Source organism: Grus americana, chromosome Z (assembly GCF_028858705.1).
Source record: "Grus americana isolate bGruAme1 chromosome Z, bGruAme1.mat, whole genome shotgun sequence".
In the NCBI taxonomy this organism is placed as follows: domain Eukaryota; kingdom Metazoa; phylum Chordata; class Aves; order Gruiformes; family Gruidae; genus Grus; species Grus americana.
The window spans coordinates 1,775,156-1,791,630 of NC_072891.1; the positions used below are offsets into that span (position 1 = coordinate 1,775,156).

A 16,475-nucleotide genomic window follows, 5' to 3' on the forward strand; every position below is an offset into this window, starting at 1 on the left:
GCGGGCAGTTCCTGGGTTACGGGGTCGGAGGAGCCGGCAGCACCGTCCCTCTTGGCTGTGGAAATCCGTGTGCCGAGAGCTGAAGAGCTCAACCGTAACGCGTTTGGAGGTCGCTCGCATCACCCAACGGTGTTTCGGCTAACGTTACGACTATCTCATGATGCCCGCGGAAGGCAGGGGCCGTAGGCTCAGCGATCCCCGGGCAACAACAGCGGGATCAGGGTGCAATGGGGAGAGAGAGGAGCGGAAATAAATCCCGATCCCGGCTGCTCACTACAGGGGGATTGAAAATAGGGAAACGTAATCTTGGAAACCCCTCGTGCCCAACTCGGGGACGCCGAAAGGGTCGGGGCACGGAGAAGCCAAGCCCAGCGCGACTTTGCTGATACGGGGCCGATTCCCAAGCGTGTGAAATTCCCTTCCCGGACAACGATTTGCACGCTGGCATCCTGTTTTCCCATGCAAGAATATTTCTTCTTCCCTGCCAATCCATTCCCCGGATTGACACGGCTCCTGGAGCAGCCGGAGCGTACCCTGAGCTTCACCTTAAATTGAGCCCCAAATTGCAAATTGCAATCGTGGGGTTCGGGAGGGGAGCGACGCAGCGGGGATGGGGCAGCGGATGCTGCAGGGCTGGATGGGATGTGCCCAGGGTGGGAGCTGCGGGGTTGCCCTGGGACGCAGGGACCGATACCCAGCGCTTGTTGTACACCGTACTAGACAAAGAGAGAGAATTTGTATCAAAACTTTATTTATTAAACAAAAAAATGCACCATTGGAATAACATTTCTATAAAAAAATGAATATGAGACTGTTCTACAGTGCATTACAAAACCCCCTTTTTCTTCATGTAGTAGTATACAAGATTGTGTGTAGAAACAGTCATTTTTTTTTCTTTTTTTTAAACTGTAAGCAAGTTTCCTTTCTCATAGAACAAGATTTACACTTAAATATTGCAGTCACTATTCTAATTTGGTTAACAATGCTAGAGTCTGACAATTGAAAGAAACTGTTTATAGGCTCAAAATGCCATCTTTAGGCCTTTCGTAACAACAAGATTTTTATTTTTTTTAAACTAAGGCTAGTTAAAGCTGTAGTATAACCCATTTCTATCAGATAAACATATCACTAGTATGCTAAGAATTTTTGAATTACCTTGCAAAGCCCTTTAAACGGCATTCACCGGTGCCAGGACATCGGAATTAGCAGGCTGGAGCCGTGGGGTGCGCGTGACAGTCGCGGCGACCGGCGACTCGGTGACGCGGTCCCGCTGCCCGACCCTCCCGAATCCTCGCGCTCGGGGTCCGTAACGCAGGACCGGAGCCCAGCACACGGGGACATGGGCACACTGCAGCTTTAACAGCCTGCTCTAGGTTTCCAGCCAGGTATTCCTTGTATCATAAATTATCCAAAAGAAAACACTCTAAATAATAAATTAAATATTACTTATAAAAAGTACACCCTCCCCCCCCCACCCCCAACCGCCCCAATCCCGAACGTGGCGGCAATTCGCGAACGTAGGAATTGCCAGGTCTATTTTACAAGAATAAAAACAGCATCGTTCCTTCTACCGCCGTCGCTTCCTCGCGCTCGGAAATACATGTACAGCATACAGCGAAGCCGGCTGGCTCGTGCCACCTCGCGTTCTCCAGCCAGCCAAGCTCAGAATGAGGATGCGTTCAATGCCGTTTGCTGAAGAACGTTTCGGAAAAAAAGAAAAAAAAAAAAAAATTGTCATGGAGCCTCCAGGAACCCAGTTCGACACCAGACGGGACACTGAGCAGCTTAATGGGGAACGCGGGGAAACAAAGCCGACAGGAAAAACAATCTCCAATCGCCTGCGAAGCCATGATTTTTTTTTTTAAAAACACCATCGTCTTCCATCCAGCTTCCAGGTATCCATCTCAGAAAGGAGGCCGGGGTGGGGGGGGTTGCAGATTCGCCGCCTTCTGCGTCCCACCGGCGTTGCCCGCAGAGCGCTTCCCTCCCCTTCGTCTGCGTCGGGATTTAACGAGCGCCTCGGTAACGCCGCCGGCGCTCGCCCCGCAAACGGTTGCGCCTGGTTTTACCGTGGGTATTGCTAACGGTGGCTCGTGCTTGGTCACGGGCAGCGGGCGCGAGCGTCTGCGTGTGGATTTGCAGGATTCAGCGTTAGGCGCCAGCTAGGAGAGCACGAGGACCCTACAGCAGGAATGACACCATCAGCTCTGACCACAGAAGAAGACACCTGACGTCTCCCAAGGGCTGGAAGGATCCCGAGACGGCGTTACTGTAAACTCGCTCCCGTCCTTCCACGCCCTGCCGTCGTTTTGCCAGCTCTTTTTCTGGGTTGCACCGTGTGTTTCGGCGGAAGATGTCGGAGCGAGTGAGCGCGCGCTGCAAACGCGCCCAGAAGCTCAGGAGAAACGTTTTAAAAAAAAAAAATTAAAAAAATCTAGGCTTTAAAAATGTCAAGGAGGGAATCAGACGCACGGCAGTCCTACCTAAGCCAGTTTGTAGAAGAGCTGGCTCTGGGGAGGGGTTGGTGAAAAGATGCTCCTGGGAAAAAAAAAACTCAAGGCAAAGCTCCTAAAAGAAAAGGCTCGATGCAAAGAACTCGGGAGTGGGTAATCCTGCTCGGAGCTGCACGACTGTCTCCGTGCTCCTCCAATTTTTGGTTGCCTCTTAGTTGGGAATTACCAGTTCCCAAACACGAGGGTGCGCAAACGGTCGGATCATTTTACGGGCTATGATGGTCCTCGCTCCTTGAGCAGTGACACCGCAAAGCCTACGGCAAAATTTTGGCAGCATGCGCGTGGAACCCTAACTCGTGACGTTATCAAGATCACATGCAAGAACAACGAGCAGATTATCTTTCCCCCTTCCAAAAACTAAACAGCTTCTCAAAGAGACCGAATCCTTTCCCCAGAAGCGATCATCTAAGCAGTCCATAAAGACGCTGAGCTAGGGAGCCCTCCACCTTTTGAACCATTGATATTGCTCCATTTTTAGGTCTGGGAGCAAAAAAAAAGGGGGGGAGGGGGAGAAAAAAAAAAATCTCTTCTTTCAGCTCCTGGGGTTTTTTTCCCCCACCTGTTTATGGCAGCCCTGTTGTATTGATTAGCTAATGATCTTCCACGGTAACATCGAGCTTCACAAACCCATCTTGCGTTGACAGATGTCTCATTACATTTTTCTGGGATTGTCCGTGGCCGAGATAGTCACGGGTTGTAAATGTTCTGACAGTTGAGGAATTTGTCAAAAAAATCCAAAAAAATTCTCAGCCAAGCTCAAATAAATAGAGCATCAGAAAAAAAATCCGATGTGGAAGATTTACGCTAATAAAAAACCTCGTTTGAGTTTTGCCAAGTTACGGAGTAAGGTGAAATTTTAAAAGAAATCCTTGCTACTAATTAGGTATTGTGCTCAAATCGCCCTCCAAGGAAGGCTGGGAATGTCTCCGAGGCTCCTTAGGACAACGACACCCAACTTTAGTGTCACTCCTCAGGGGAGGTAAAGGGTACAGCTGAAGGAGAATTAAAAAAAAAAACCCAACCGACCCTAAAACTCAAGTGTTTCTACGGACTAATTTAGTTTTACTGACAAATGCAGAAATTTCTTCCTAATTTATTTAGAAAGGGGGGTGGGGAGCGGCTGTGCCTCGCTTGGGCTGAGCCGATGGAGTCGTTCCTTCCCGCGGACGAAGTACGCGAGGGCTTGTTTCGGCGCGGACCTTGGCCTTGGTCCGCAAGCGTTAATCGATTGAACCGGGCTGAGCCTGAAAACAGAGAACGCTTCGAACGGCAGAAGAAAAGCCGCGCTCCCGGGAGCGCCAGATCAATCCGCCGACTTTCAGGGGCTTAGCGTTACGTCGAAAGACGAGACGCCCGAACAAAACGAAGAGGTTGATCAACACCGACGGTTTGCGTCTGAACCAAACAAAATCCGACTCGCGAACCTCTTCGCGGCTCACCTGATTTTAGGCAATTTGGGATCGTTAGACGCTTGATCCTGGATTAGCATTCCGCGATTAAAAAGGTGCAGTGCTGCTCTTTTCAAGTCCTGGGGGCGGTTTCTGTTCCCAGCTTTCCTGCTGCAAATCCCAGGGCAAGAGATATTTCATAAATGATGAGCGAGAGACAGGTTTGACCCTACGTTCCTGTTTCAACAGCGTCAACCTCCGCCAATGCGGACGGGGAGCTATTCGAAAGCTGCATTAAGTTTTCTTTTTTCCGACTTAAAATGGAGGGAGTGATTTTATAGGGTCTAACGGCTGAGCCGGCTCTTCATCGGGAAAGATTTGTGCATTTTATTTTTAGGAGAGGTTTTTGGTTACAAATCTTTCAGAACTGGAAAGCTCCCCCTGCCACGCAAACAAGATTTCCTCACTCACGAGAATTAAAATCTTAGTAAATTGAATAACAAGGCATTTTTCAAAGGAGCGTTTTCACAAACACACTAGAGTTCCTAATGAAGCATTTGAATTCCTCCTTGACATCTGATTTCCTTTCCGGCACGGGGCCGTAGAAAAGAATCTGAATTATTACTTCTGTTGCAGTGCCATTTTACTCCAAAGATTTTATTCGGAGATTCACATATAATTACCCACCTAATAAAAGGAGCTATTAGGTTGTAAAGATCCTATCCTTTCCATGCTCTTTTAAAATTATGACCCACTCAAGCTTGAAATCAAAGGCAGAGCTGAATGGAATAATTCATCTGAAACTCTCTCGTTGGGTTTTGCAGCCTCCTAACTGATAAATATGCAAATGAGGTCCCTTTTGGTGATTCAGCTGCATAAACAGGGATTAACGCTGAATGCAGCTGAAAATTTAGCAAGAAAATGTATGCCCACAAAATTTACTCAATTCAGCCAGTTATCGTTGTCAATAAACACCGTAATGCGCGGCTAAAGCACTAGGACGAGGCGAGGGAATCCCTGACGACGGTTCTCGGTGTCCCGCCGCTCTCCACAATTCCCTTGCTGTTCTCACGGATTGCTGCCGATCTCAACCAGGAAATAAGCACGCTTGCAGAAAAGCCCTCCTCATTAATTTCAAAGTTCTTTACCGGCCTCTCTGGTTCTTCCCCCAGGCTGGTGTCCTGCCCGCGGGAAGCGTCCAGCGTCTTCCACCCCTTCGCCCTCCTCATCCTCCGCCCGTCGGCATCCCAGGTGGACGGGGTCCTCGGACCGGAGCCATCCCGGCGGGATGCTGGGGGTGGGTGGGTGGGGGGGGGGATGGAAAAGGCTCGGGGCAACTTCAGCTCCGGTTTTTCTCTCTGCTCCGGCTCGTGGCGGCCCCAGCAACGCTTCCCAACGTCATCACGGGGCGGGCGGGCACGAAGGGCGCCCATACGCAGCCACGTTTCATTACAAGCTTAAGCACGTAATGACTGCGTGTCAGAGAAGATTGCGTATTACGTCCTCTTGTTGCAAGCGTACGCTGGCAGCAGGCCACCAATGCAGATTTTTTTTTTTTCCCTTTTCTTTTTCTTAACATTCCTGGTTCTCTGTTTGCCATAGGTAGGATTTTGCCATAGGGAGGATTTACGACCGCTTGCTAAAATGGCTGAATTTAACAGCAACTTGCTAATCCCCACCGCTTCGTGCGAGATGAGTGATGGAGACGACAAAAGAAATTAGTAATCTGTCTTTTCATTTTGTGCTGTTGGGAAAACTTCCAGATTGTTGGTGCGGTGGTGCGATTATTTGCTATGGGTGTTTTCGTAGTCAGTAATTATGTATTTAAAAAAAAAAAAAAAAACAAAACCAACAAACGAGTGACCTACGACACTGTCTCATTAGCGGCATGGTCTATGTTTAAAAACATACTCGAATGAGGTAAGACTAGATCTACACAAAGAGCTACAAACCTCTACGGAGTAAAACATGAGTTAGTCCCGACAACTTGAGCTCTACGAAGACTAGTAGATCAAAATGAGCAATCCGGTGGCATCAGCTACGACTCCGCGGTGATGATGTCGTTCGCCTTGCCACGCTTCCGTCGCTTTAGACGCCAGATCTACAGTTCTGTAACATTTCCATTATTATTCTTTCCTTTTTCTTCTTTTTATCGTTCCTTTTAGGACTTTGCAGGAATCTTCCTTGCGCTGAAGGAGTGGTACCGGGAACAAGATGATTTTTATGGAGTGGCAGACGTGGGTGGTATGTGTGAAATCCTGGTATGCTGCAACGCTCCGGGATAATTATCGCTTCATCAAGAGCCGTTAGAAGGCTGAGCCTGTGATAGCGTTGAGTTGCTTCATTAGCCCCTCCAAACTGGCCATCTGTTCGCTCAGATCATCCTGCTCGTAAACCTGGGAGTGAACAAACACACGCAGGTAAGTGGGCAGCGGGATGGGAACCGAACCCCCTCCCCGTCCCCAGAGCCCGGGACATGGACCCACGGCAGGGACCTCCTGGGGACACCGGGACACCTCAAGGATGACACGCTCAAGGGCGGGCTACCGCGCTGGATGGCAAAGCCCTACCGGGCTCAACACGCGAGCTGAAAACCAGAGGTGCCCGTGCTAGAGCAATGTTGAACGTGAGACTAGGAAAACATTTTTTAGCACCCAACGGAGACATCAAAGGCTCATCTAAACGTGTCCTCTCCTAGGCTGAGGCTGCAACAGTTCGTTCAGCAATTAGCTGAACTTCTCAGCCCTTGCTAGTGGTTGGGAATTTCTACCGTCACCTCTAGTGGGAGCGGAGGACTGGGAACGGTTTCCAGCCTAACTGGGCTGGAAGGAAGTAATCCTTTGGGGTACGGTCAACTGAGAATCTGCAGCAAAACCTAAAATTACCATTCTTGGGAATCACTGACCTGAAAAATTACCAAGGCAAGAGCAAGAGGAGTGATCCTCTGCTTTCAGACACTGAGAAGGAGCTCAAAGATTCGTTATTTATGTGGGTTTTACCCAGTAAAAGATCTCACACTGCTGCATAAGTCCCCGAGGTGGGATGGAGTAGGAGGCTTAAAAGAGCACCTGTAGAGTCAAGCTTAAAAAAAAAAAATAATTCCCCAAATGTTAGCCTCTCTCCCCAAATTCTGACCACCCGACGAGCTTGTTGCCTGCACCGTTATTGCCGGTAACAGCCTTCACGCTTAGTGGGGCTTGAGTAGTGTCTCTCCTAGGAGCTAAATAATGCTGCTGTGATAAAATAAGGTACTGAGAGCTGAAATGGCACTTTATCAAATGTCCCATGTTAAATTACTCCTTACGCCAGCAATTTTGCCACGGAGGGCATTTTCCTTCCCATTCCCTCTCCAGGAGGAGATTCCATGTCTCTTACATCGTCCTGCGTCCCCTTTTCCCAGCAGAACATGAGAATCCTTCTGCGACTCTATGCAGAAGTACATTCTTTCTGCCATTGATAGCGACGAGCAGGAATCAAACACCGTTCTCCTGCATCCATCAGCCGGCAGACCCAAACCCTCCATACCCATGTCTAAAGCAAATCTTTTTTTTTTTTCTTTCCCTTTAGCCAGGTTTGTAAAAGGATTCACTACCAAGATGTTGGACAAAACAGCAGCTAGCAGAAAAATCTCTTGTGCCAGTAGATGAAAAGAGGTGATACACAAAATGTATTTAATATATTCCTTTTTTTCCCTTATTCCTTTTCTTTTGCCCAGTTTCATCTTCTGGATCACGTGAGACCTTTCTCTACAAGAGTCTTAATAGGAGTGAAAAGATTATTCTAATTTCACCATCTTTTCAGTTTCACTTATCTACTTCTTCAATGGCATTTTTCTCACCACTATCGGGTATTACTATATACTCATTTTTCCTGCCAAAATTATTTTCCTTCCTTATCGCTCTTCCTACCCCGCTTTCTCTTCTCCCAATATCTCAGGGTGCTCAGGAGGGGCTGTGCGAGTTGTCCCGTGGATAATATTGAACACAGAATTTAAGCACTCGCTTCAAGTCCACGCTTAACACACGCCAAAGTCCACTGAAGTCACCAGAAAAGTTTTACTGGCTGCCAGAACTTTTTACCGGCTTCCTAATAGCTATCAGCTACGACGTAACACCTTAGGTAAGGAGGCACGGACCGTTATCTAAAAATTAACGTGCGGCTTGGGGATTAGAGAATATAACTCGATGGCGAGGAGGCTTGCGAGAAGGTTGGTTCTGAAAAGAGGGTTCTTACGTTTGTCGAGTCCTCCGCCTGCTTGTGACCCTCTTCTGCGACCTCCGGGGCCGTGGGCACCGAGACGGGCAGCAGAGGCGACCTGGCTTTCCCTGCCAAGCCGAGGGATGCTGTTTTAACCTGAGCCTTGGGGAGGTTAGGCCCTGGAAGAAGAAATAAAAGTCACGGTGAGAACCTATAGGTATGAAACGTTGAGATTACGGGCAAAACGCGGTTGGTTTTACCATCGCTGCTTGTGTTTTCAGCTGTAAACCTCTGGTGCCCTTCCTAGGCAGACACCGCTTCTTCCCAGAGGAGCATCAGAGCCAACACAAACGCTCTCTAAAAACTCTTCAATTATATTTCACGACCTCCGCTCCCGAAATACGACTCGCAGTGGCAGCAGGTTGGCAATTTTCTGTCGACATTACTTTTCTGATGCAGAATGCTCTTCTGCAAAAACCAAAAGCTTTCACACGGCAACTTAAATTTTCCTGGGAGAAGTACCTACAAACCTGGTGCTCCAGGAAGATAATGAAAACCTGGGCTCCATGGCCCCTGCCTGGCAGGGAACTGTCAGTTTGACCTTGTGTTTGAGGGAGAAAATGAGACCGAAGAGCAGAAGGCAGTGGGCAGGCTGGGGGAATGGCAGTTCATGTCCACGGTTCTCCTCTGGTTTTGTTTCCAAGTCCTTCGAGCCAACGGCAGCCCTCCAGGTGAGTCAGTGAACAAGCTAAAATAAAAATTGTGTCTCAACTTTCTCAAAAAACAAACAAAAAAAAATTTCTTTTGGACTTTTTATGCCAGCTTGGAAGGAGGGGGAAAAAACAAAAAAATCAAAACAGATTTTTTTTTTTTTTTTTTTTTTGGACAGAAAGGGATTTCCCTTTTTCAGCAGCTCTGCAAAGAGGTGTCAGCCGCAGCACTGCGGCCCTTTAGAGATGCATCAACTGAGACGTCTCAGCTCTCTCCTAGAGGAAATGAAAAATTGTCTCTTTTCATAATTTAAAACATCAAAGAATTAAATCTTTGTCCTGGACAATCTGCCTCCACTCAGCACGAGGTGCCTGGCTCTATGCAGGACACCGCTGGAGACGCGAGGGCCGTCGGTTGAAACAGAGGCAACCAAGACATTAAGTACACGGGGATAGTTTTAAAATTAAAGTTGCCATACAAAGCCAAACGGAGATCGTCTATCTCGTGCGTCATAGATTCAAGGCCAAAAACGGGGACGGTAATTTCAAGCTCGCTTGCTGCCGGTATCATCCTGCTCCCCGTGGAGCTACGGCTTGAACATCCCCACGACCCGCAAAAGGCCAAACTCGTCCCGCTGAGCGTCTCTGGCACTTCTTTCAGCCACCTAGGTCCCCAAAATTCCTTCTTCCCCCTTTCTATTGCCATTGAGCCACTCTGACGCCTACTCGTGCCCTAAGGCAAGTTTCATGCTCCTATCTTTAAATACGCAATCCCCAGGCTGATACTTGTTTGGCATCGCGTACCGGGGATTGTCAGATCCCCCCGCCGGGTAACAGCAGGTCCCCTCTGGCACAGGGGATCGCTTTGGAGTCTCACAGGGCGGGATTCCATCTCCCATGGGACTTGGGCACAATTTTCATGCTGCTCATTGGACTCCCGTTGAAATCAAGAAGACGACTCATAAATAAATAGCTTTTTTTCTATATATTTCCTCCCCTATGACCTTCGGCAAGTTCCCTGCCTTTTTTCTATTAATGTGCACCACGATAATGACAATAGCAACAGCCATCGCTTTAGCAGCCGATCGTGCTTGTAAGAGGTATTAAAGGGCATCAGTAAGTCAAGTAGGCTGGTGGCATCGCATCAGAATTGAACCCGGAAAAATAGGTCTTGAGACATTCCAGCCATAAAATGTGCACAGTGGAAGGGGCGTCCCAAGGACGAGCCACAGGACAGGTTGGTACGAGGACACCCGCGGCTCTGGAGGTGAGACACGGGGACCAGAAGCGTGGGAGATGTCTCCAGCCAGATGGGACGCACATAGGCTCCTTCCAAAAATCCACATCTCAGGTCACAAACCCACCCAGCTTCCATGCGAAACCAAACGGTCTTTTCATGAATCTGAAGTTTAACCACCCATTTGTTTTCTTCATCACCAGATTCCCAGATCTCTTACGGCTCAGTAACATATCATGAAAGCAATGCTCCCGAGCCCGGAGCAGCGATGCCTGGAGACTAACTCCAGCGTAGGAAGGCAGGCAGCTGCTGCGGCTCCCCAAATCCCACCAAATCACTGCAGTCATGACAGCTCTCGGCATTCTCCCAGCGAGTAGCCAGGAGACAAGAGCTGCAGATTACTTTTCCTGTATTTCCAAAGAATTGTGTTTACATTTTTAATTAGTTTAAGGCAGAGCAAACACAACGGAGCAGAAGAGAGAACAAAATCCCTCCCGAAATGCAGTTGCCAACAGCCTGTTCATTAAAAAGAAGTTCCACTAAAGGCGGTAAGACGAGGGGGGGAGCGGGAGAGACTCACCAACTCCCTTCTGTAAGGCTGAGAATCGCAGATAATTCCCGTTTAGCCGAAGCTATGAAAGTGTGAAAGCTCAATACAAGCTGAAAGCGATCGCCATAAAGATACACTCACTCTTCCAGCTCCAGTTTAATAGCTAAAAGACTTCTTTAATAACTGGGCCTTCAGACTTCCCTGGATCTCAGAGTAAAGAGGAGAAGATACAGCTCTCCCCAAAGATTCAATCTTCTAAGCGCTGCGCATTCGAATCGTTTTTTTTTTTAAAAAAAAGGAAATGTTTTTCACTTCCATTTCTTCGTTTAAAAAAAAAAAAAAAGCTTATTTCCAAAGAAACGTGTGTCGGGGGGAAATACGCACACACCGATACCCAAAAGGCGCACCCAGCACTTACGCACCGAGAAACGCAAGAGCCCGAATCTAAAAAAAAAAATAAAGTGAAGAACGGGCAGCATCACAGGCAAATTAACTCTAAGCTGCCCGGCGCACAGATTTTAGCTTCTCAACGGTAGCGCCCGCGTATCCTGCTAGAGAGAGATTTATCCCGTTCCTGTTCCAGGGAATCTGGATTGCGTCCTGGGATATCACCGTGACGTGAAGAATAAATAAGAAGATACAGCCGCCGCAGAAAATGGCATCCAGGCTGTTTATCGGTTAGGTAACGGACCCAAATAGGCTTTTTTTTATACCAGTGACTTCGCATCGCGACTTGTTTGATTTGCACGGGCTGGTGGAGAAGTAAATGTTTGATGTGGTGGTGAGGAGCTCATGCGAAATGCAGAGCGTGTTGCTATTGTAATCTTCTAAATCCCGTGGTAAAAATCGTGTTTCTCATATGTAACTCATTAATTGTAGTAATTGGACTTAAAGACCCACTTTTCTGCGCAAAGACAGATGTTCCCTCCTGGATATTGTTAATGAGAAACCGTAACGGTGATTAGTAAGTTCAGTTTGTGCATCTTTTTGCCCTTTAGCTCGCAGAAGCAACAGGCAAATCCTAATGCTCGTAACTAAAATGAAGCTGAGAAAATCTTCCTCGTGCATAGCTGAATATTTCAAGTTCTTCAGCAAACGTTTTACAGCGGCGACCGTTTTTCCAAGGTAATGCCTGTAATATGTAATTAGTGCAACACTTGAGCCCTCTTCCCCCCAAAGGACGTGAAGACCACCAAGCACGTCTCTCCAAGAGAATTCTGGACGCAGAAGGTTGACACGCTAAGCAAACTGTTTCATGCAAATGAGTAGCTCATTAAATTAAAATCGCGTTGGTTTCTAATGTTCTCCAACCCAGCGGTTGAAAAGTGAAAAAGAGGAAACCTTGGAACTGGGGCTGCAAGAGGCAGAAGACGCCAATACCGATCAGGTGTAAGTCTGAGCAGCCCCAGCACGGATTTACTATTTAAAACTTTCATTTTCTCAGCAGAGAAGTTATTAAACACTTCATTGGCTCATTAGTTAAATGATATATGGCTACCAGGTGCAAATCGCCACCTCTCCGAGGCCCATGCTGAACTCATCGCAGTAGTATCTTCGGTATTTCAGGAGAACTGCACATCCACGCAATCCCGCGTCAAGCCAAGAAGAAGCGGTTTTTCGACATCTTATATGCATTTGTGCACATCAGGCTGTATGTCATCATGATGGACACCAAGTAGAACCAATATGGCAGCCATCCTCTTGACAGCAATACTTTGGGAGAGCTACCTGACGTTATTTTATTTTGAGGTATGTCCAACGGGACATTAGATGATGTACTCAGCCAGGTGAGAACAAGTCGTTTCAGTGAGAGGAGTCAGGGTTTCTGCTGTTCACGTTGCAGGGTTTCCAATGGCCAGGACCAAGCTGCGGGGAGCACAGTGAGCTGGAAACTCAGAAAGTGTCAAAAAATGCTGTATCAGCCTTGAAGACAAAAAATTCTTACGTGGTTCATGTGTTACAGCCATTCTGGGGGGGTGGTTCAAAACAGTGACATGGAAAAAAGTGGAGAAAAATGCAGAGGAATGCAAAAATTGAAAGGAGCTAGTATATTGAGAGACAGCAAAAAATCACGCTCAATGGAGAACATCGGAGTAGAAGGTGGCTGGCTACCAGTGGAGTTCCTCAAGATCTGGTTGTAGGACCAGTTCTTAATATTTTGATACATACAATAGGTGCGTGATTATGAAATTACTAGCAAAAGCTTGGAAATTATATATACAGCACGAGCTGGAATAAGACGAAGAGAACTGCAGGGACCTTTCTGCCTACCTGCTGCTCATCCAAACTTTCGGACTTTCGCAGGAAGGAGGCTAGACCGTGCGTCACATCCCTTCAGCTGAATTGCACATCACTTCAGCTGTTTAAATTGAGGGACGAGTCTACTGGTTCCTTCTTCTACCTCAGTCACCTATGGAAAGAAGCACCTTCTGAAGTCTACAGAGAGGTTGGATGAATTCTGTCTTTCAGAAGAGCCTCTCTCCCTCTCCTTTGGCTGCACGGTGAAGCTTCTGTGACTTGCACAGAGCAGACACCTATTCATCAGAAGTCTAAAAATAACTAGGAATGAGTTGTATCACGGAGAAGAAGGAATGGGAACTTTTGCTCTCAATTCTGCTGGGTCTAACAGAAGGAAACGAGGGAAGAGAAAAGCCTGCACGCTTCTGATTTCAAGCCTACAACTGGGTACGTGCCTCAGAGAAGTCGACTACGATCTTCGGATGTACGAGGGAAGCAATTTTTGGCAAAAGCAAGGTAAAGAGCAATGACATTTTACAAAGCATGGGGACGAGCCCATCTGGAAAGCTCCGTATGAGCCCGAGGACTTCAAGCAGTAAAACATGAACTGTACAAAGTTTTGAGAAGGTTTTACTAACTGCCAGTGACAAAGAAGAAGAGTCGATAGGATAATCTAGGTATCGAACAGAAAATGCGATGGAATCAGCTTTGTCTGTGAATCCCGCTCTTCCCTGAAAGATGGTAGGAATTTGCTTTCACTAGGTGGGAATGCAAAGCTCAAAGGCAACGAGAGTCTTTCCGTTAACCTCGATGAGATGCGAATCAAGCTCGCAACGCCAACGTGTTCTTCACAGAGATCACTAAGCTGGGTTTAGGAAGGACGCATCTACGCTTAAACATCAGATAGCGACCACAGTTAGAGGTAGGCTATCTAGCATTTTTAAAAGTGTTCATCTTCCTAATATTCTGCTCTCCATAACCATGTACAACCACCATCAAATACCATGTGTGACAGCAGACAGGACACTAGAGAAACTCTGAGAAGAGAATTTTGCAGTCATTTTAGTCATTGATTGCAGAGTTGGACAAAAAGCTCTGTCCAATATTTGATTAATCTAAAGCTGATTTTTTTTTTTGGTTGGTTTAGGATTTTCAACAAAGCAAAAAATATTTTGACTCAGGCAAGGTATTTGTAGGCACGTCTGATAAAACCGATTTGGAACTTTAAATAGAAAATTTCCAAACTGGGGGTACAGATATATTCTTATACTCAATGGCCCAACAGACAGGGCATGCATCAAAGGTGTGAAGTTGAAGATCTGCAGCTGAAGGTCATCTGCTTTGAGGAGACAGATGAAAATTGATCTGTCTTCTGGGCTGCAAACAAGCCTCTGTTGTCGTACAAACTGAGAGGATTCTGGAGCATGAAGAGTACCAAGATGAATCCTCTATAATGAGACCATAAAAGTCAAAAGGAGTCTGCAGAAATCCGCAGGTAATGTCAGACTCGTAACTAAATGAGGATAACCTTTTCTGGCCCTGCATCTCACACCTTTGCCACAATTTTTTCTATGCAACAGGACAAAAGACAAACCCAATCCGTGTCTAGAACTGCTTCTAGTGATGAAGATCTGCAGGCACGGAGGAACGTGCAAGGATGCTCCCACAGAGAAACGTCACAGCTTGCGAAACTCAAAGCGATCTATTTGGGAAAATGAAAATTATTTAAGAATTTTTGTCTGTCCCAGATGCTTCTGGAAGTCAGGAGACTGGCAGCCTGAACTTCAAGCAGGTAAGCACTTTAAACAGTGTCAGTTTAAATGACTTAAAAGTTGAAACGTAAAGATGAGAATAACATGTAGAAGTGAGCTTCCTCCCATCTCCACGGCGGGATGTTCCTGTTTAAATAAGACGGTGCCTCTCAGGGGAACAGAATATGTAAACATATGAAAAATATTATTCGAAGACTCAGCTGGTTTTTCCATTACAGGTGGAAAAACCCCATTTTTCATCATGCAATTGAGTTTCTAAAAATGACTTTTGAGGTGATAATCAATGAAGGCTTGGCTCATTCCGCAAGGGAAATTGTTCTAAAAACAGGCAAAGTTTAATTTCGAAATATTTGATAGTAGGAAAAATAAAGTAGAAAAAAAAAAAAAGAAATAAAACACGAAAGAGAAAGAGGTCATTTAATCACTCTCCAGACTACGGTACCGAGCAAGTACTGGAACTGCCTACTGGGGAGGCTTTTGAAATTGTACGTTTTTACATGCTACGGCTTCAAAACAGGTACAGAAAGAGTGAGTTTGGAAGGGACGCTTCAAGACAAAAACACAACACAGACTGCTCAAATACGTGGAAACACGAGAGCGATCTGGTCTCTGTCTTCTCAGCTGCTCTTCGTGGTTTTAATCTCTGTGCTGGAAATACCACATGGGATACGTTAAGCGTTAGGGCAAGCGTGACTTGTTGGCCGCAACTGCTCCGTGATAACAAACGTAGTCCCAACTGGATACAGGGAAATTGTACGGGCAGTGGAAAAAGCTTTATTTCTCTGCTTCTGAAACACAGGAACATAGACTCGCCCATCATTAAATCTTTCTACGGATTTACAGTCTAATTATCCAGATAAATATTTTTTTAATGATTTGACTGCTGCCTTGGCTTGAAATAGATCATTTACATCAAAGGGGAATCAGTTCATTTATCTAGACAAGCACCTAAACCCACGCTTCTCTTTCCACCTTCCAGTAGTCCCGTTGATTTTAATGAGGTGTCTCAAGTTATCTGCAAGCTAATTAAACTTTCCTGGACTGCGGCCAGATTCCTCTAACGGACAAGACTGACCCTTTCATGACACTCCCGTGTCAATGTATCTCCCAGTTGAATGGAGAAAGCTTGTTCTCATAAAAAGAAGCGTGGAAGAAAGAAAAAACATTTCAGAATTGAAGGGGTGGGAGGGCAGGTAAAGGCTTAGGAAATAAAAGAATAATTTTCCGTTGAATCTGGGAGTTGCTAGTGCAAAAAGCTAGGATTTCAGAATAAAAGGTTCAAGAATGAATCATCCCCAGGTTTTCAGTGAATTTATAGACCTTGCTTACTGTAGACTATGATAAAGAGAAGTCCATAATCTCATTTACACTCATCGTTAAAATACGTAAAAAAACCTCCTACGCCAGAAAGATTTTTATACCCTATTAACAAAGGAGTTCTTAGTTGCCTTTAAATCCAATGACTAAATTCAAATTAGAAGCAAGAGGTTTTCATTTGTGTTTTATATTGGCACCGGGGTTGTTTTACTGAGAATGCTAAACTTCAAAAAAAAAAAAAAAGAAAAAAAAAAGTACCCAGAATTTGGTTCTATAGCTAATTAATTAGAGCTAATTGATTGTTCAGAATAAATGCACTCGCAAATTAACTCCCCACTTTGCATGAAAGGGGATTAAACACTCGAAAAACTGGATAGCAATTCAATGCATAGATCTGGCACCAGAGGGTTCTAAGCTCACGTCGCCAAAATTGGCCTTATTTGCAGCCAAAAGTTTTATTTTTGGAGTTTCCGTCTCTAAACACTCCACCTGAGACCTGCTATTCAAGACACTTGTGATTTTACCAGCGCTCCTGTGAGGAGCCCTCTGATTT

The 16,475-nt window shown here is 46.2% G+C and overlaps 1 protein-coding gene across 1 annotated transcript in view; it reads right to left on the reverse strand.

The window, feature by feature from the left end:
* Window positions 1-1,531: 1,531 nt before the first annotated feature.
* Window positions 1,532-16,475, reverse strand: part of DCC (DCC netrin 1 receptor) — a 366,068-nt gene continuing 351,124 nt past the window's right edge. The window contains exons 27-28 of the mRNA XM_054809591.1: window positions 8,135-8,277; window positions 1,532-6,297 (exon numbers count right to left, since the gene is read on the reverse strand). Coding sequence (XP_054665566.1) covers window positions 6,208-6,297; window positions 8,135-8,277 — 233 coding nt within the window. The 3' untranslated portion in view covers window positions 1,532-6,207. The remainder of the gene's footprint in view (window positions 6,298-8,134; window positions 8,278-16,475) is intronic.